This window comes from Saccopteryx bilineata, chromosome 8 (assembly GCF_036850765.1).
Source record: "Saccopteryx bilineata isolate mSacBil1 chromosome 8, mSacBil1_pri_phased_curated, whole genome shotgun sequence".
NCBI lineage: Eukaryota > Metazoa > Chordata > Mammalia > Chiroptera > Emballonuridae > Saccopteryx > Saccopteryx bilineata.
In genome coordinates this window covers 67712971-67734414 of record NC_089497.1, presented here as the reverse complement: position 1 = coordinate 67734414, position 21444 = coordinate 67712971, and the positions used below count along the sequence as shown (strand labels likewise).

Genomic DNA, 21444 nt, shown 5'->3' with positions numbered 1-21444 from the left:
CAAGCTGGTGAATTTTGCTCAAACCAGTTGAGCCCGTGCTCAAGCTGGCGACCTCTGGGTCTTGAACCTGGGTTCTTCCGCATCCCAGTCTGATGCTCTATCCATTGTGCCACCACCTGGTCAGGCTCTCTCTTTTTTTTTTAAGGGGCCCAATATTTTCTTCTGTGCCCAGGGCCTCAACCAACCTTAATCCGCCTCTGCTCACTCCACTTACTTCCCTCACTTCCATTAAGTCCCTGGCCTCTGCTGGCATGTGGACTTGTGATCACTCATAGAGACCTTTGTAGTTTCCTTCAGGAATTTTCCTAGAAGTTGCCTCAAAAATGTCTTCCCCAACTTCCTTCCCAATCTGATCCTTTCCATGTGAGCTGTCGGTACCTTTGGCTAGGCATCCTAACATGTATTTGATTTCAAGGTCTGACCAGCTACAGCAAGGTGAAAGCTGACGCTGTTGGCATTTGCAAAGAATACATACTCAGAAATAAAATATTATCCTCACTCCACCTGTTCCGGGAAAAATATTCTCAGTTGTTCTGTGTTTGTCAGTGGGGCACAACCTGGTTTTATCAACTGTTTATCAATTGTGGAACACCGACTAATGAACTTGTCCTTTACTGGAGAAGTGGCTTAAGCTCATGTTTACCTTTCCTTTTTGCAAACTTAGATGGTATTATGAATATTAACTTTATCCTATCAAGTTTTGATTATTAAAAGAAAATTATACAGTCCTCTAACCTCTTCTTTTTTCTAACCCAATGACTTACTGTTGGCCATTTCAGTTTTATTTAGTACACTCATCACCAGTCGGGTGGGAAAAAGATTATAAGTACAAATTATGAGCCAGCAAATCAGCTCAAATCAGAGGACATCCTGCTGTGTTACCTTCACCCCAACCATACACAAATCTGCAGAAGCCTTGAGTGTGAGCAGCCTCCATTCCCCTCCCTGCCCAGGTCCAGGAACAAGGTGACAAAGAAGAGGGGAGGGCGAACCTGATTAACTAGAACGCTCGGTGCTGGCAGCTCCAGTAAAAGTTTTACTAAGACTAACAGTTTGAGGTTTGTGTTTACTCACAGCATTCCTAACGCCCCTTGCCCTATGTTAAACTAAAGCTGGAGATTACATCCACACTTTCAGCTCATTGAGTTCAAAGGCAAGGTAGGGTCCTTGGCTTGATTGGCACTTTTGGAATACCCTCCAAAAAGGCCCACTTTCAAGATTAAAGAGATTCTTTATTCAACAGAGTAGAGAAGACCTTATTAGTAGACGATGAGGAATTTCAATCTAGTGTTGGTTCAAAAAACATGAATATTCCAACTGTTATGCAAGTCCCCGATGCTTTAACAATTTAAAGATATAAGTACATTCTTGAAATAAGAGCCCTCTTATCATTGAGGAGCATTAGAAGATTGGGAAAATGCTCTCTCTCCGTAAAATGTGGAGTGGTAAGGTTGAGGAGAAAAATTAACCACTCCTACCATCTTCAAAGCAGAGATTTGATGACCCAACCTCTCTTAGAGATATTTATACTGGGAAAGGGGCTGAGACCTAAAGTCCTATCCAGAGCTACAGTTCTATAAGTCATTATTATAGCTAAGCTATAGCATATGCATATAACTATAAGCATTTAAAATTATGTGATAGTAGACACTATTTTTTTAAATTTATTTTATTTTATTTATTCATTTTTAGAGAAGAGAGAGAGACAGAGAGGGAGAGAGAGGAGAGAGAGAGACAGAAAGAGAGAAAGGGGAGGAGCTGGAAGCATCAACTCCCATATGTGCCTTGACCAGGCAAGCCAGGGTTTTAAACCCGCGACCTCAGCATTCCAGGTCGACGCTTTATCCACTGCGCCACCACATGTCAGGCCTAACTATGAGCATTTAAATTGGAGATTCTGCAATGTAGTCACATATATACTGCTGCATGTTCTCCTTACAAATTCCTGCAGTAATCGATAGCATTATACCCACACCTGAAACATTTGAATCCATTTATGTAACTACTTTAATTCTCATAAATATATTGATAGATATTTGTGATTTTCATTTTTACACACCAGAAAATTAAGAATCAGAGAAGTGAGTAATTTTCCCAAAGGTACCAGTTAAATAAAAAGCAGGGTAGGAGCTGAAACTCAGTTCTTCTGAAACTTGGGGATTAGTTTTTACATTTTATATAAGAATGACACAGCCTGACATATGGAGTTATAAGCCATTTCCCCAGGGTTTCTTGAGGTATAGTTTGTTTATTTCATTGAAGAGAGTTACTGAGCTTCCTAATAAGTTCAGAAAAATGCAGCTTTCAAAATTTCGTTTGGCCAAATAAGTGCATTAAAATTTTCTTTAGTACATATTGATTTAAAGAAGAAATTAAAATTAATCACTTGAATCTTTTTATTTTATTTTATTTATTTTTTAATTGATAGGAGGAGAGATAGTGAGGTAGACTGCCGCATGCACCTAGACCGGGATCCACCCAACAATCCTGTCTAGAGCTGATGCTCAAGTATGAGCTATTTTTAGTGCCTGAGGCTAATGCACTTGGACTGACTGAGCTATCCTCAGTGCCTGAGGCCGATGCTCAAACCATTTGAGCCACTGGCTGTGGGAGGAGAAAAGGGAGAGAAGGGGGATGATCGCTTCTCTTGTGTGCCCTGACCGGGAATTGAGCCTGGGATGTCCATACACTGAGCCAATGTTCTATCTGTGAGCCACTGGTCAGGGCCTAATCTTTCTTTAGAGTATATATTATTCTTCTACCTTGTTTTTCAACTTTCTTTTTAACAAACGTGCAAGTATGGACAGTGTAAGGAAAATACATTGAAATGAATATGCTAATCACATCAACTCTAAATATGAAGATAGACTTTGTTGTATCACAAAATGTCCTTAGGCAAAGGATAATAATTTTCCAAAGTTTTAATTAGTAAAGCATAACATGGGTTTAATAAAGTGATATTCTTTTCTCTGGAGCTATAAAAACAAAGAGGAAACATGTTAAGCTAGGTTTAAAAGCCACCTAAGTCACCTTCTGCATAGAAGAATCTGAAATCATGGTGGCGAGAAGAGAGAATGACATGGACTTTTTTTTTTCAATATGTGTTTCTGCCTCCACCAAATAGCACACTGCAAAGTTCAGGGTTTGTAAGAAAGCCCAGTGGTGGGTTTTCATAGTTTTTCTGGCTCCGCCCTGTACTGCCTCCCCAGGTCAGCAGAGCTGGTTCCCTGTAGTGTCTCTCTTCTGACACCATGTTCTTCCTGTTTCTTCAGAGGGGGCCGAGTGCCTCCTCTCTCTCCCTGGGTCTCTGTCTGACCTAACACCCTTTATTATTCTAACAGTTCAGCAAGACTCAATATGTAAAGGTCGTATTGCCAATTGGCCCCCAGAGAAATTTGGCTCTGGAAATACTTTGAAGGAGAATTCATTCCCTCATTGAGCTATTCAAAAAGCATTTGTTGACAGACTACCTCACTGTTCATGCACTCCCCTATAGGATAATGTACAGATCTAAGATCTATTTCGGTGAGCACCAAGATCTTGCCGTAGATGCCTCTCACCTGCCCTTCTACCTCACCTCGGAACCCTCTCCTTTTTTCTCATGTCCAGTGTCCACTCACACCTCTGCCCTTTCCCCAGGCTGCACCCCTCCCTGCATGCATCTGGTTCCTTCTTTCTTTGGCTAAGTCCCATTTCTCTCTTAAGTTCACACTCAAATGTAACTTTGTTTCTGAAATCTAGTCCCACTTGCTCAGACACTCTCACAACACACTGGTTATTCATGTTGTGTTGTTACACAAAGCTCGCCTTATTATATTGCATTTCCTTCTTTTGTGAGGGTTTGAGGGCGGGCTGGTGTTGGGGTTAAACTGTGCCCTCCAAACTGTCATGCTGACGTCCTAACTCCAGATACCTGTGAATGTGACTGTATTTAGAAATAGGGCTTTTGTAGATGTAATCAAGTTAAGATGAGATCACACTGGATTAGGACCAACCAAAGCCTAATGACTGGTGTCCGTAGAAGAGGGAAATCCAGATAGAGAGACATAGACACAAAGAGAGAAGATCATGTGAAGATGCAGGCAGAGACTGGAGTGATGTAGCTACGTGTGCCAAGGATTGCTGCCAACCACCAGAAGCAAGAGGGGAAGCATGGAACAGATTCTTCCTTGGAGCCTGGGAAGGACCCAGCCCCACTGACACCTTCATTTCAGAATTCTAGCCTCCAGAACTGTGAAAGAATAAATATCTGTTGTTTCAAGCCATCCAGTTGGTGGCAATTTGTTATGGCAGCCCGAGGAAACAAATACTGTTGCTAGTAGTCTCTGCACAAGCTCATCTTTCTAGCTAGACATGTGGACTCTTGGAAATAGGAGCCATGGTAGTCCATACGTACTTCCTCTTGGCCCTGACAGGACGTTAACACAAAGCAGATGCTCAACACGTTTTAGTTGAATGAGGGAACACGCTCAGAACCACCCTTCTGGTGTTAGGTCAGGGGATCCCCACAAAAAAGGTTCAGGCCTTTCTCCAAGTGACCAAGCTTATGAATGGGGTAGGGAGATAAAGTTTAACACCGAAACAATGACTTATTGAGGAAAACAGAAAAAAAATCAAAGTGAGGTAAAATGTATCAAAAATCCTACAAATGGATTAAAAAAAAAACAAAGAAAGAAAGAAATGGAGGCAGGACTGGATGGGTCAGGAAACGAGTGTTCAGAATACTCTAGACTGCATTTTGAAACAAGTCATAAGTGTTGATTAGGTCCCAGGAGGAGATGTCTGAACAGTTAAGTGCATGTGTGGAGAAAGCAAGTAAATGATAAGACTGGACCAGTATTTGAGGAGAAAAATTTTCTGAAGGGCCCCAAATTCAAGCAAAGCAGGTGAGTTTAATTCTATATAATAGGACATGGGTTGTAGCAGCAGATTCTTGTGTGGCGGTAAAGAACAAAACTACGAGCAGCTCCAGGTAAGGTGGGTCTGAGAAGAACAGCATCAAGATGGGCCAGGGGGCTGCTGAGGAAATCCTGAGGAGGGGACATCTTGGGGACCAGTTGGGAATGATGGACAAAGGAGGTAAGAATATTCATAGGGGACATCCTGGTCAATTGCGGTGGGAGGCAGAGGGCTCCCATTTGGTGGGTGCAATGAGCTCACTCCTGGACTCAGAGAAGATGACATGTTTGTCATCCCAGATGAATGAGTCTGTCTTCTCTTTTTAGAAACCTTTGAAGGGCATTCCACAACTTCTCTCCACAGCTCAGTTTGGCCTGGAATGTGTCTGATGAGCCAGGAGATTCCTCCATCCATCCCCAACGACAATTCCACACTTTAGAAGCACATTTTCCCCTCTTCTACTTTCCTGAGGCAAGATGATGAGTAAGGAGATGTGGTCACCATGCCTTGTTGTGAGTCCTTCAGACACTGGGGCCCATTCCCAATACATTCTCTGCTTCTCCTCTCCAGGAAAAATGGTTTTTGTTTATTTAAAGTTTTCTCATGGGTTAATTGTCTGTGTAGTTATTGTTTAGTCTCTTTCTTGGGTTCTTCTTTGGTCATGGGGTTTCAAACTGGACAGTCAGAAAGGCAGGGAAGTGAAGCGGGATGTGTGGAGGCTGTGGACTCAGGCATACCTAGGTCAAATAGCAGATCCCCTGTTAACTAGTTATGTTTGTGAGCAAATTATGTAATGTCTCTGAACCTCCATAATCTTTTTTCTTCTTCTTTTTTTTCCAAGTGAGAGGAGGCGGAGTAGAGAGACAGAATCCTGCATGTGCCCCAACCAGGACTGACCCGGCAACCCCGTCTGGGGCCTATGATCTGCTCATCTGGGGTCATGCTTGCAACCAAGCTCTTTTTAGCACTTGAGTCGGAGGCTCCACTGAGCCATCCTCAGTGCCGCGAGCCCGCACTGAGCCTTGGCTGTGGGAGGGGAAGAGAGAGAGAGAGAGAGAGAGAGAGAGAGAGAGAGAGAGAAATAGGAGGAGGGGTGGAGAAGCAGTTGGTCACTTCTCCTGTGTGCCCTGACCTGGAATCAAACCTGGGACATCTACATGCTGTACATGCTGGGCTGACACTCTACCACTGAACCAACTGGCCAGGGCTAGAACCTCCGTAATCTTTATCTCATACTTAGAGAGTTGTGCCAGTTAAAAGTAATGTTCATGGCACTGGCCGGTTGGCTCAGGTGTGTGAAAGTCCCAGCTTTGATTCTAGGTCAGGGCACACAGGAGAGATGCCCATCTGCTTCTCCACCCCTCTTCCTCTTTCTCTTTATCTCTCTCTTCCCTTCCTGCAGCGAAGGCTCCATTGGAGCAAAGTTGGCCTGGGCACTGAGGATGGCTCCATGGACTCTGCCTCAGGTGCTAGAATGGTTCCAGTTGCAATGGAGCAACACCCCAGATGGGCAGAGCATCACCCCCCAGTGGGCTTTCTAGGTGGGTGGATCCCTGTCAGGCACATGCAGGAGTTTGTCTCTCTGCCTCCCTGCTTCTCACTTCAAAAAAAAGAATGTTTGTGAAATTCTTGAAAGCAGTCAATAAATGATGGCTCCTGTTGTTAGTCTGAGTTGAGGCATTGCTGATTATATGGGGAATACCACCTTTTAAAGCCTGTTAATAAACTACCTGATAGTCATGTGTGCCTAAAAACGTCTATACAGCTGCACAGTTCAGATGGCATCTATTTCTGCCTCTGATGGTCACATAAAACATAAACTTGATCTTTTCCAGATATACTATAGCAAAACTACATACAGGATTGGCAACTCTGCTAAGAGAATTAAATCTTTTTATTTATTCTTCACAAAAGTAAAGCTATGTAACATATCAAATAGTTATTTCCCTTGCAAAAGGATTTGAGTAATGATGTCTTTAAACCTCGCATATGGATTAAACAAAATCATTGGGATTTTTTAAATTAAAAAAGACTAATAAAACTCCCACTGTAGATAAACTCACTCTAATTAGCTCTTTTATATCATTTTCCTTTAATAGGCTGTAAGTTCTACTGTGCTAATCACGTTTTAAATGAGTGTATATAAGTAAATAAAATCGTGCAGTGAAAGTGCTGAAGAAAAATATGTTATAATGCTAATAGTGTTTATTTCTTGGGGGAGGGCAGGAATATGATTTATTTTTCTACAATAAGCCTAATTATTTGTATAAAGAAAAGATGTTTAAAAATAGTAATGTAATTTTATAAAACATCACCAATATTTAAAACATATATATCAAATAAACAGCTGAAATGCACCAAAATGGCAATATTATGTTTCTGAGTGATAGGACTATGAGTTATTGTTTTTTTTTCTTACTTGAACTCTTTTGAACTTTACATATGATTTAAAATTATATTGCAATGTACTATTTAATCATACCATAAGATACATTTTAAAATTATATAACAATATATTGGTATTTCATTGAAAAAACTTTATCAAGACAAATTTCTTTTTTTTAAAGTGAGAGAGGGGAGACAGAGACAAACTCCTGCATGTGCCCCAACTGGGATCCATCTGGCAAGCCCACTAGAGGGCGATGCTCTACACATCTGGGGCATTGCTCTGTTACAACCAGAGCCATCCTTTAGCACCTGAGGCAGAGGCAGTAGAGCCATCCTCAGGGACTGAGGCCAACTCGCTTGAGCCAATTGAGCCATGGCTGTGGGAGGAGAAGAGAAAGAGAGAGTGAAGGGAGCGAGGGAGGGTGGAGAAGCAGATGGTCACCTCTCCTGTGTGCCCTGACAGGGAACCAAACCTGGGACATTCACATGCTGGGCCAACACTCCACCACTGAGCCAATTGGCCAAGGCCAAGACAAATTTTAAAATGCCATAAATTATTACACTGATGACTCATACCCTATAACCTACAGATATATCTGTTCCTCTAAAAGAATCATCAAATCTCAGAGTTTGAAGTGCTTTTGAATCATCTAACATGACTATGATTTGATGTAGAATCTGTCTTCATGATAATATTAATAATAATATTATTGATGTGCCAGGTTTCTGTAATAAGCATTTTAAATGAATTGTTTTCTTGGATCTTTAAAAATAGTCTGAGGTAAGATACTTGTGGTAGGCAGAATAATGTTCTGAAGATGTCCATGTTCTAATCTGTGCATATGAATATGTTAGATTACATGGCAAAAGGCAATTAATGTTTCAGATGAAATTTCAACTGGCAATCAGCTAAATTCGAGATAGAGGAATTATCCTGGATAATCTGAATGGGTCCAATGTAACACAAGGGTCCTTTTTGGTGAAGGAGGAAAGCAGAGAAAGAATGTAAGAGAGATGCAAGGTGAGAAAGACTTGAGTGGCCATTGCTGGCTTTAAAGATGAAAGGGGACCACAAACCAATGAATGTGAGCAACCTCTGGATGCAGGAAAAGACAAGAAAATGGATTCTCCCCTAGAGCCTCCAGAAAGAAATGGCAAGCCTTATGACACCTTGATTTTAGTCCAGTGAGACCTATTTCAGACTTCTGACCTACAAAACTGTAATATAATAAATGTGTATTCAAGCCACTAAATTTGTAGTAATTTGTTAAAGCAACCTTAGGAAACTAAAATAGTATCATATTCCAGTGTTACAGAAGAGCAGACTGAGGTTTAGAAGAGTGATTTGGTCAAGGTCACATATAAGTGGTTAGGGACAATGCCAGCATTTGAATCCAGGTTGTCTGATGATAGAACCTGCACTCTTGGGCACTTGGCTCCACTGGAACCCAAAATGATTGTCCAGCATCTGCCTGACCATAAAACGTGAAACTGCTCCTCAAGAGCTCCCCCCACTTGAAGATGGTGCTAATTGGTAGGTTGATCTTTATTTGGGGCTCAAATTGGTCTATCCAGTCACCTTTCCCATTGACGAATCATACAAAAGAACCTAATTCCTCCTTTATGAGACATGCTTTAAAAATATCTGAGGCCAGTAATCACTTCTCCCTAAGTCTTCTCTTCTTTGGATGAAACAATCCCAAATTTAGTCCTTCCTACATGGTTTCAAGTTCCAGGACTATACTGACCTCTCCCTTCTGGAAAGCACCCAGACTGTCAACATCCATTTGAGGACCTAGCCAGTTCCTACCTTGCTTTGTAATTGTGTACTTTGATTTTCTTCCATGAGGTTATCATGCGGGCCTTAACCCTTCTGAACTTGATTCTATACTACATCTTGAGCTCTTTGATGGAAATATTTCTAGAGCTCAATCAATACATAAATACTGATAACTTTTGGATTATCTGGCCTAAAAGACTTGAAAACACAGCTTGTTTTCAAGTTCCTTTTGATATTATCACAAACTGATTGCACTCTTTGTTGACATGAGTCATACTTTTCTTATTCTAGCCTAGAGAAAAAAAGCCTGTTAAGCTACAGTAAGGAAATATTTTGGTGAACTGGCAACTTTAAAGGGAGCTTTTGGATATCATAGGAGGCTTATCATACCAGCCTGAGAAGTTGTGCTATATGTTCCAACATGTATGGGGGAGCTAGGAAGAAAATGAAGGAAATGTTAGAGTCAATGTGATTTCATCATATTATAGAAAATACTGTGACTCTTTAGGCAGAGAGAGCTGCACAGAAATATTAATAACAGCTTCCTAGAATCTTTGACCATCCATGGTTTTAAATGATCTGTGTTGCTATTCCTTCATTAATGCAAAATAAATAAATAAATAAATAAATAGATAGATAAATAAATAAAATCAAGGGCTGTCTGTAAACAAATAAGATAACCAATCCCCAGCCTGACCAGGCGGTGGCACAGTGGATAGAGCGTCGGACTGGGATGAGGAGGACCCAGGTTTGAGACCCCGAGGTCACCAGCTTGAGCGCGGGCTCATCTAGTTTGAGCAAAGGTCACCAGCTTGGACCTAAGGTCGCTGGCTTGAGCAAGGGGTTACTCAGTCTGCTGTAGCCCCATGGTCAAGGCACATATGAGAAAGCAATCAATGAACAACTAAGGTGTCGCAACGAAAAAAACTGATGATTGATGCTTCTCATCTCTCTTTGTTCCTGCTGTCTGTTCCTATCTATCCCTCTCTATGACTCTCTCTCTGTCTCTGTAAAAAAAACAACACAAAACAAAAAACCAACCCCCACTTACCCCCACAAAAAAATCTGGTCTTCTGATGTTGCATAATGATGAACGGCTGGTGAAAAAAAACATGAACCCATATTTCATTCATTTTCCTCTCTTCATCTCTCTCAAGGAGAGGCAGGGAGGGTAGGGGATAAACATTTTTGTGCTCCAGTATATAAACACTCAGGTAATTAAATAAGTTGCTGTCAGAACTGACTTAAAGAGTCAAAGGGACTTGAACACAGCATAAGGTTTGCATTTCCTTTGTAAATACCTACAGGTGTAAGAAGAGAAATAGAAAAATGTCACAATCCATTTCACTTGGAGCTTCTCTGAATCCAAAATATTTGGGGAAAAAATAGTTTGTTATATTGAGAGAAACAGGTGCAGACAGTTGGGACCTCTGGGTACCTAGGGCTGGTCTCTTGTGGGAGCCCAATACCAGATGAGAAGAAAAGCCCAATTCAGGAAACAGAATGAAGAGTCCAATGGAGAGGAGTTTAACTCCATTATGTCCTCTGCTATTGTACCTTTATGTTTTGGGAAAGTCAAACATCTGGGCTGTAACATTGGGCTACCTTGCAAGGCTCCTGGAAAGAATAACTTAGAATAGTTTCATTTTTAGATAAAAAAGAAAATTTTATATGCAGAGCATATAATATTTTTTCTAGAATTGTATGATTTCAGTTTTGCTGGCTTCTATTTTGCCTCCCACAGAACATCTCTGTGTTCATCTAAAGTGGAAGGAGAGGAGTTCAGTGGGTGAGAGAGAAGGCAGTGTGTATCAGTGAAAAAAGGGTAGCCAAAATTCTGGTGTCTGACAGCCCTGAACCACCCACCTACTCACCAGTTGTACACTCCATGGCCCCAACTGGTGAGCCTTTAGTATCCATGGAGCACATGGCACTTGTAATGCAACCCACTACTAACTACCCTTACTCTCTCCCACCCTTTTCCTTCTATTACCATGTCACCCAGGGTCTATGACCCCTACCTCGACCTAGCCTAGACTTGGCATTTGGACTTAAAATTTCTGGTATTTTGCCTCTTGGACACCATGGAGTTAGTGGAGGGAATTTCTATACAGCTTCAGTTCTACAGAATGAACTGGCTGGTTAATTGCTGCTATTCTGCTAACCTGCCATAGAGGAATTTTGACAAATTCAATGTATCATAGCTGGAGTCTCCTCCAACTTTTAATTGTTCTCCAACTTTTCAGTTCAAGGGCCATGCTGATGAAACAACAACCCTATGATAACTGAATCCCACTCCATCAGAAAGCCTTTTATTGTCAATGCTTTATTGGCGACCTAAGGCAATTCTTTCCTCATGCTTGCCATTCAACAATATTCAACAATAAAGTTTTATTGAGAACCTACTAGGTATCATGAACTTACACAGTATCACATTAAATACTGAGAGCAACCTTGTAAGATTTTCAGGGGAGGAAGCAAAGGATTAAAGAGATTAAGTAACTTGCTCAAGGTCACAGAGCTATTAAGTGGCAGAGCCAAGTTTTGATGCCAACTTAGACGGTGCCCTGCTGCCTCATTCTATAAATATCTACTAAAGGCTTAGTTATTTTCAAGATGTATTTCCAACCTCTTAAGAACTCAGGCTACTTTAGGGCTTGTGGGGAACCCCTCATCAGCTACTTCATGGCACCAAGAAAGCTAACACTCTAGAGTCTGTTAATTACCCAAGGGCTTTTGGGAAAGGTGGTCAGCTTCTAGTAGGAATGAAGTACTGTTTCAGTCCCTTTGAAGAGCCTAACAGGAAATATCTTGCTTCAGCCTAAACTGCTGAAGGACATATTCAAGTGGATGGCACTCAACAGGTTTGGAATAACACATTCTTCAAGTGCTCTGAGTTTCTGACCAACAACAAAAAAATTCCATAGTTAGATTTCTCTTTCTGGACACTCACTAACAGTGGTATTGGAATTAGGTAGCTTCTATGTGTATATCCCATATACACAACAATCTTCACAATGAGTTCTTCCACAAACTTCAAGAAGGGCTGGTTCTTGGATATCTGGAAGACTTGTGGCATTCTTGGCTCCTCCATGAATACTGACTACTGTTTGTTTGAGGGGCTGATAACCCCATTTTCCCCTCCCTTAGGTGAAACCTTCTTTCTACTGTTCTTTTACTTTCACTGCAAGTTCCCCACTTGGTGAGCCCTGGAAAATATGTCTTTGTATTAACTCTTCTCTCCTTGACAGGGCCAGCTCATGGGTGTGAGATCTGTAGTCTCACAGATCCCCACACTTAGAAGGAACCTGAGCTTGGTTTGATGCCCTGCTGTCACTGAATTAAAATTTTGAATAATTTTTGAACAAGGGACCTTGCATTTTGCATTGAGCCATGAAATAAAGTGGTTGGTCCTGCTCCTTGCTAAGGAGAAGAGACATCCCACACAAGCTCAGAGTGAGTGGTGTATCTGTGGTCCCCATTTACAACTCATCAGGCATTTCCTCATAGGGATAATCAGTAATGGTGGATGGAGATGGTAATAGCTCCACCCTCTTTAGCTTCAATTTCTTCATCTCTGAAATGAAGACAGTAGCACTTACTCTTGCATGTTATTATGAGCACTGTGTGAGACCATGTATAATGAGTTCCCATCAGAATGTTTGATATATAAGAGGTGCTTGCTAGGTAAAATCCATGGCAGGCAGAAGATGCTGTAAACAGAGTCTGAATGCTGGGTTAGAATCATATCAGACTCATTGTGGTGATCAGTTTACAATATATACAAAGATTGAATCACTATATTGTAATCTGAAAGTAACATAATGTCATATGTCAATTATATCTCAGTTAAAAAAAGAGAATCATATTATCCCTACTGCTTAAAAAGATGCATGACCTTAATTAGGTGACTTGGCCTCTTCCAGCTTCAAATGCTTTATCTATAAAACGGAAATGCTAATATTTACCTTGTAGGGTTGTTTTGGGATTTAAATAATCTATTTTAAAAACTGACTTTATCAGCTGGTTTCTATTAGGAACTCAAAAATAACAGTTCTTAGTTTGGCTCCTTTATAACTCTATTTCTGTACTTACACCATACAACTTCCTGTATACTATATTACTTACTAAATGTCACCTCCTTGTATGTGAAAATAATTTTGTAAGAAATAATTAAAGATTGTTTCTCTCTCTTTGTTAGACTATGAATTCCTCAAAGGCAGGGACCATGTCTTATTTACCCTTGTATCCTAGAACACTTTCTAAGGTGTTACATCTCAGTTGTATTAAATCTCTCCTCTGTTGTTTATACCAACAATGAGATGATAATTTCCATAACATTTCTAAATTAGGAATTAATATTTAGCCTGTCAATGATTAGGAAGTAGATGTATCAAAAATATATCTGCCTTCAAATGCCTTTTTTCCCTTGACTATCACACTTGATTCATTTTTCTGAATCCCTGGGTCTGGGTTTTGCTCCATTAAGAAAGCAATCCCACCAGAAAACATAACTTAGTTTATGTACCAACCCCTGTCCCCGGTGACAATCTGTGTAGAGATGCCACTAGGGAAGACCTTGCTGAAACCTCAATAGTTTGATGCCTTTAGGATTCAAAGAGGGCTCAAAACTATGACTTACTTGTAACTATTTGAGAATATGGATCCCTCTAAGAACCTTATGGATAATTATGGACATTTTCTCCAGAAAAAAATACATTCAATATCTTGCATACAATGTCAAGGTGTCCTCTGAACTCCCACAACCCCTGTGCCTCAGGTTAAGAATTGTTAGGGCCCTGGCTGAGTAGCTCAGTTGGTTAGAGTGCTGGTTTAACACAAGGTTGCAGGTTCGATCCCTCATCAGGGCACATACAAGAATCAACCAATGGGCCCTGGCCGGTTGGCTCAGCAGTAGAGCGTCGGCCTGGCGTGCGGGGGACCTGGGTTCGATTCCCGGCCAGGGCACATAGGAGAAGCGCCCATTTGCTTCTCCACCCTCCCTCCTTCCTCTCTGTCTCTCTCTTCCCCTCCCGCAGCCAAGGTTCCATTGGAGCAAAGATGGCCCGGGCGCTGGGGATGGCTCCTTGGCCTCTGCCCCAGGCGCTAGAGTGGCTCTGGTCTCGGCAGAGCAATGCCCCAGAGGGGCAGAGCATCGCCCCCTGGTGGGCAGAGCGTCGCCCCCTGGTGGGCGTGCCAGGTGGATCCCGGTCGGGTGCATGCGGGAGTCTGTCTGACTGTCTCTCCCTGTTTCCAGCTTCAGAAAAATACAAAAAAAAAAAAAGAAAAAAAAAATCAACCAATGGGCCCTGGCTGGTTGGCTCAGTGGTAGAACGTTGGCCTGGCGTGCGGGAGTCCTGGGTTCGATTCCCGGCCAGGGCACACAGGAGAGGCACCCATCTGCTTCTCCACCCCCCCCTCTCCTCCCTCTCTGTCTCTCTCTTCCCCTCCCGCAGCCAAGGCTCCATTGGAGCAAAGTTGGCCCCGGCACTGAGGATGGCTCTATGGCCTCTGCCTCAGGTGCTAGAATGGCTCTGGATGCAACAGAGCAACACCCCAGATGGTCAGAGCATCGCCCCCTGGTGGGCATGCCAGGTGGATCCCGGTTGGGCACATGTGGGAGTCTGTCTGACTGCCTCTCTGTTTCCAATTCAGGAAAAAAAAAAAAAAAAAAGAATCAACCAACAAATATATAAATAAATGAAAAAACAAGTTGATCTCTCTTTCTCTCTCTCTCTCTCCCATCTTCTCTCCCTAAAATCAATAAAGAAACATTTAAAAAATTCTTAGAATAACCTTGAAAACTCAATGAGTTATGCAAAAGATTCAAGCTTCTTGATGAGTTCAGCTCTGACCAGTCATATTTCCATGCTCAAAACAAAATAAAACAGTTACAAACTCCCTAGAATTAACCTCGAGCTTATCCCTGAGGGCTCAGTCCCGAGCACTAATGGTAAGGGCGTCCAGCCAACTGGTGATATGCTGGAAAACCTAAATTCAACTGAGTAAAACGAAGCCTTGTTTGATAATATCGTTTACATTTCCAAATCCCCAGTATCAAGCTTTCTTCCTATCCCTTGTGGCCCTTCCTAAGTTTAGCTGCTGGTGTAATGGAGTAACCATGGCAACAACCACCTGCCTATTTAAAACCATCTCCAAAGCTAAATAAGGAAGCCTTGAGAAAATGGCTGCTTGTCTGCCTCTCAGTGGACAAATTGGGCACTCCTGTGTATTTTCAAGAGTGAGCAAGCAGGGGAGACTCAAAGAAGCAGCATGGATTTAGAGTCTTAATAGCAAGTGTCTGGAACCTTGTGAAACAGGATTTACATGCAAATCCCTGTGTCTGTCATCCTAGGTGACCACACTACCTTCACCTCAATCAGGTGAAGGGTGAGGTGTGTACCTAACTGCATAGACTGGTCTTGTTAATGGGAACTTGGAAGTGGGAAGGTGAAACAGTCATTCAGAGCACAGTGAATCTGTGCATACTTGCACTGAAATGCACCATTACAACATTTTCTGACAGAGGTATCTAATTGTACTCAACCATGTGGGTGATTGATGCTTGCTCTATTTATGTCATATGTTGACCTATGGATTTTGGAATACAGAGAAAGTTCTCCCTTCCTCTGCTTCCTTGCTTTCCACCAACGACAGAAACGACACCACGGATCACACTCATAGCTTGCTCTTCCCAAAGCATGCTGCAGTTTGGCATTTCTTGGTATTTGTGTACACTTGGTTGCTTCTCTTTGGATTGTCCCTCTCTTTTTGCCAACTTAGAAGACATATACTTGTTTTCTGTGTCTTGGTTTGGGCACCTCTGTCATTGGAAAGCCTCTACACCGGGTTCCATGCCTTTACTTGGTGTTCCCATAGGTAGCCTGGATTCATAGCACTTAATGCAAATCCAATGAATATCTGCCTTGTAGTCTGTCTCTACCACTGGATTGAAAGCCCCCTACCCCACCACGTCTATTTGAGACACCTCTGGAACAATGTCTGGTACTTGGTATATTTTCAAAAGATATATTCATTCAATGGATGAAGGAATAAACAGAACCCCCATGGATTTCACAAGCATGTGGCATCTAACAAGCATGTGTGTATGAGGATGTGCAAAGGTACCTGTATAAAAAGAGGACTGTAAAAGTCTGGAGTGGACGAAAGGGAAGAAGTATTTTTTTTTTAGAGTGATGTTGTGTATATATGAGAGTGAAAAAGATTGTGAGAAGACAATCAATTGATTTGTAAATTTATCACTACAGTAGGAGTAGGGGCTGGAAGTACATATGTTAATAATGTTTTGTGAGTGCACATGATCTGTGTGTGTGAGAGCAACAGAATATACCTGTGACAATGCACACCTTAAGATTAGCTCAGCTACTATTAGGTCCTACAGATCACTTTTCTTAATGCTGAAGTAGATTCATTTATGTTCAGTTTCTGCTCTCTAAAAAGACTTTCTTCTTCCTGGCTAACCTTCCAGGAAAAGGGGTAGGAATGAAAATGATGAAACTTTTCAAGAGTTGGGCTTTTTTTCCTTTTTTTTCTTTTTTCTCTTAAGTGAGAAGCGGGGAAGCAGAGAGACAGATTCCCACATGCTCCCAGACAAGGATCCACCCAGCAAGCCCCCTATGGGGTGATACTCTGCCCATCTAGGGCCCTTGTTTCATTGCTTGGCAACTAAGCTACTTTAGCACCTGATGCAAGGCCATGGAGCCATACTCAGCACCTGGGGGCCAACCTGCTCCAACCAAGCCATGGCTACGGAAGATAGAGAGAGATAGAAAAAAAGGGAAAGAGGGAGGGGTGGAGAAGCAGATGGTTGCTTTTCCTGTGTGTTCTGACCAGGAATTGAACTTGGGACATTCACATGCTAGGCAATGCTCTACCACTGAGCCAACCGGCCAGGGCCAGAGTTGAGCTTTCAATGGATGTCTTCAGCTAACTCTGGACCTCTGCGTTAGAGAATTTACGGGCTGAAGTTAAACCCATCATGCTCAGTGTGAGCCCTTCTTCCTCACCTGACTGAAGGTGCAGTGGGACCCAGTGGTTATCTTGAAATGCAGAACAAAGAGGAAAGAGAAAGGATGAAAATCAACTAATGGGAAGAAAAAAAGAAAGAAGGGAAAAAGGTAATTTGACAGTCCCAGGGATAGCTATAGGCCCGTCACCACTCATCGCTTGAAAGTTCCCTTCGGCCAACAAGGAGGGGTTTGGTTTTGCTTACAAACGATCTGTTTTTCTCTTTCCTTTCATTTTTGGACCCTAACTCAGAATACACAGGCTGAGGCTGGGCTCCATTGGACTCCGGGTCATGCCACCTATGCGGAGCGGCGGGGGTGGAGGGGAGCGCTCCCTCTGCCGCAGTCTGCTGTCCCGGGAGGCGAGGCCATGCCCTCCCATCTCCCGGCCCTGGCTTCCGGAGCCACCGCCCCCTCGCCTTTGAGACGGAGAGAAGTCGAGGCCCGTGCCACCCTGCCTGCCCCCTCCTCAGAGGAATGGCGGGGGCTGGGGCTGGGGGGACGGTTCATTCTGAGAAAGCGGCTGAGCCCCGAGAGGGGTTCCACTGAGCTAAGAACAGACTATTCCCATGGCTGGTGCGGCACTCCCTTCCTCCCGCCCCGTGCTTCCTCCCTCTGCACACCATCCTCTGGGAGGGGACAGGATTCTGGGCTGCTGCAGGTTTCTGACATTGTTTACTTCTTGGAAATGGAAGCCGTCCTTCCGGCAACGTGGCAGGAAAGCGAAGTTAAGTCCCCGGGAGGCCGGGCCAAGAACACTCCGGTGAGAGCAGGTGGAGGCCTCCCACTGGCCGGCCGGCGGGGCGGGGCGGGGCGGGGCCGCGCAGCGGGCTGCGGCCAAAGCCCTCTTACCTGCTGTTGAATTTTTCAGGGTGCTTCTCTCTCATCATGTGGAATCTGTGCGCAATGGAAGCATCCTGAAAGGGAAAGAGACAGAAAGCAGATCCCTGGTTAGTGGTTATGACCTTGCCAGGTGGAAGGAAGGGAAGCGCAGGCTGTCACTGAAGTTCCCCAACCTTCGAGAACCCGTCTCTCAGAACACTAGGTCCAAGATTAGGGACTAGTGCCACTCATGCTAGTAGACTCCTTGCAGCATTCATCTTCTACCCGCCCATAGTTCAGGGTGAGTGAAGGGGACAGCCGCTGCCCTTTGAGGAGAGAGAGGGTGTCTGGGTCTGTGCGCAATGAGAACACTGAAGCCCTTGTGTGTGTGTGTGTGTGTGTGGGGGGGGTTAGACCGAGGGGTGAGCCTTTGGAAATATCTTGCCATATTCACTCTTTTAAAAAACCACTTTTTATTTTGGAATATATTAAGACTCACAAGAAGTTGCAAAAATAGTACAGTGAGTTCCTGTGTCCCTTTCACCCAGCTTCCCTCAGTGATAACTTCTTACATAATACATTGTCCAAATCGGAAAACTGACGTTGGCAGATGCTGTTATATATTAACTCTTAACCATCCATAATAGTAGAAATAATTGGTAGCATTGGAGGACATGCTTAGTAGATAATAATAAAAAAAATCTATTTATACTTCTGGCTCCTTGATCGCTCCCGGAAACAGCTCTCCCCAAGGTCAGTGAGAGTCGCATTACCGCGTTCTACGGGCACTTTGCTGTCCTGCTGTTAGCACATCCCTTTGCTGCATTCTTGGCCACCTTCTCCTCAGGACTCACAGTGAAGATGGCTCCCATGCTTTGGGGCTCTCATGGACCAGAACTTCTTAGCCCTGAGTCCAACCTGTGGCCTACACTCCATGTCACAGGCCTTCTTGAGTTCTCATAGTTGTTACTAGCATCTAGATACTGTTTCCACAATGTGTATCTCTGGTACCATCCCTGAGCTTCAGACCTAAAAATGAACTCATTTTTCCTCCTCAACTCAATCTTCCACCCTTGTCAGTGGTGTGATTTTCTAGCAGAAGTAACTGTAACATCCCTTTCCTTCTCAGGCCCCATGGCCCCAGGCCAGCCCTTTAGGTGCAGGTGACAGACTTTAGAAATATGCAGACTAATTGGGTGGGGGGGGGAGGGAGTGACAAAAACAAGAGCGCTGATTCAGATTTATTCAGGGGGAAAAATACAGAACTCATTTACTGGAATATGTGGCTAACAGAGAACTGAAATTCTATGCAGTGACTTTTCAGCTAGTGCATTTTAATTCCGTTTCTTAATATGGAAACTACATTTTTTTAATGATTTTTTTTAAACATAAGGAGGTAGAGTGCAGTGAAGAAGCATTTTTTTTTTTTTAGCACGTGCTGCGTGTGGTGAGTAAAATACATGCTAACGGTGGGGACAGAAAGTCCAGAAACAAGTTAAGGGGGGCAAAGAGGAGCTTTTGTGGTATTTACACTTGGCAGAGGAGCAAAGCCAGCTAGCAGCCCACTCCTGAAAAGTAGAGAAGGCAAGTCAAAGATATGGGCTTATTTTGTGGTTGGCAAACAAGGCTTGCTAAAATCATGTCTTGGAAATTTCACATTTAAATTCTAGTTATTTAGTTTGTAGTTTAAGACACATCAAGAGTTGGAGGTCTTGGTAAGGCAGGCACCCCTGTGGTTGCACGGTGGGAGATGTGCAGACTCCAGGAGGCCTCTGTCCCCTGGGCCTGGACAGCCTGCACCCAGTCCCACAGCTGTGCTTCATGCTGGCAGACTGCGGCCACCTCCCTTTCTCTGAGCAAGTTTCAGTGAACACCCCTAATAAAATTCATGTGACATCTGTCAAATGCTTCCTTAGAATTCAAGAAAACATTCCATCTGCTTGTATTCTTTTGAAGCACCAATTTTCTTCTGTCAGGAAAAAAGAAAAAGAAAAGAAAACTAAAAAGCAATCACGTTGCCTGGCACGATTTGTGCTTTATGACGCCCCGCCCCCAATGCTGCCTCAAGTGGCTGGCTCCTGGCTGTTTTATTCTCTGAGATATGTGCACAAGCCCTGTCCCTTTGCACAGTGCCGATTATCCTTGGTTTTTTATAACTAGGTTTTGCAAAACTTCTTTTCAAAAGACCAGCCTTTGCAACATTATTAGTTAAGCACGTGGATCCTAATTTGACAATGTGGTTCCTTGGTAAATGCACAAAGTGGCAAAGGAGAGTTGAGCAATTCCTTTGCTGTTCATTCTTTTAAAATTGATTTTAGAGAAGGAGAAAGGAAACAGAGACAGAAAGAGAAAACCAATTTGTTTTCCCACTTATTTATGCATTCATTGGTTGATTCTTGTGTGTGCCCTGACCGGGGATTGAACCTGCAACCTTGGAGAATCGGAATGATGGTCTAACCAATTTAGCTACCCAGCCAGGGCATCAGTCATGAAAAGGCAATGCTGGTCAGGACTCTGACCATGTTTTCCTATCTGGGGATTAAAAGAGAGTCAAGGTTCACTTTCACCCTCTGTTGAGCTTCTCTCTGTCAGGCACTGCGCTGGCTGTACTTATTATACTCAGGAGTGTTTTCATATAAATTTTAGAAACCAGTGCTACAACTGTTCAATCCCTTTTTGGTAATCATTACAGCAAAATGAGACTTCTGTTCTGAAGGGAATCGGGTGTAGATGGGAATTGCGAACCTGTGGAAGTGATGATGGCATCTCTGACAGCCTCGCTCTCCGAGGTCCTTTCTATGAAGTGTGGGGAGAAGGGGAGATGACAGTGGGCTGAACACATGGCTGCTCTTTCCTGAACTAAAACCCAAATCCTACAGTTGTACAAAATATCTCTGAACCCCTTCTAAATCACAGCAGCAGTGTTTGGACTCTAAGATGTTGGAATGTCTAGGCCAGTGATGTCCAGTGAAAATAAATTTAAAGTTTTCTAGTGGCCACATTAAAAATGTGAAAGGAGAGGAAATGAACTTTAATAATGTATTTTAATTAACAAATTCTGTCCTATAAACTGTAATTAACAAAAAAATAATAATGATATTTAAAAATTTCTCCTTCCTACCACATTTTTGAAATTTAGTGTGTATTTTACACTTACTGTATTCTCTGGATTTAGACTAGCCCCTTCCAAGTACACAATAACCACATGTGGCCAATGGCTGCCATATTGGTCAAGGAGCTTCTAAATCACATCAGCAAGTTATGTTGACAAAAATAGAAGAGACAATAAAACAGATTATCATATTTCCGCATGTATAAGATGCTCCTATGTATGTATAAGATGCACCTTAATTTTGGGGCCTGAAATTTGAAAAAAAGACAACAAACATGAAAAGGCGGGAAATGCAAGTAAAAAAAAAAACTATAACCACTGTATAAAACACACCCAGTTTTTAGATCTCAAATTTTTCGTAAAAGGATGCATCTTATACATGGGGAAATACGGTATTTAAAATTTGGGTTTTTCTG

The 21444-nt window shown here is 42.7% G+C and overlaps 1 protein-coding gene across 9 annotated transcripts in view; it reads right to left on the bottom strand.

The window, feature by feature from the left end:
* The window catches only part of DGKG (diacylglycerol kinase gamma), a 247568-nt gene that overhangs the window by 100766 nt on the left and 125358 nt on the right, over nt 1–21444 (bottom strand). For all 9 annotated transcript variants that reach the window (XR_010726833.1, XR_010726834.1, XR_010726835.1 and 6 more), the window contains one exon: nt 17947–18011. Coding sequence is in view for 6 of the 9 variants with exons in the window: in XM_066241092.1 (XP_066097189.1) it covers nt 17947–18011 (65 nt within the window). In the remaining 3 variants the exon portion in view is untranslated. The remainder of the gene's footprint in view (nt 1–17946; nt 18012–21444) is intronic.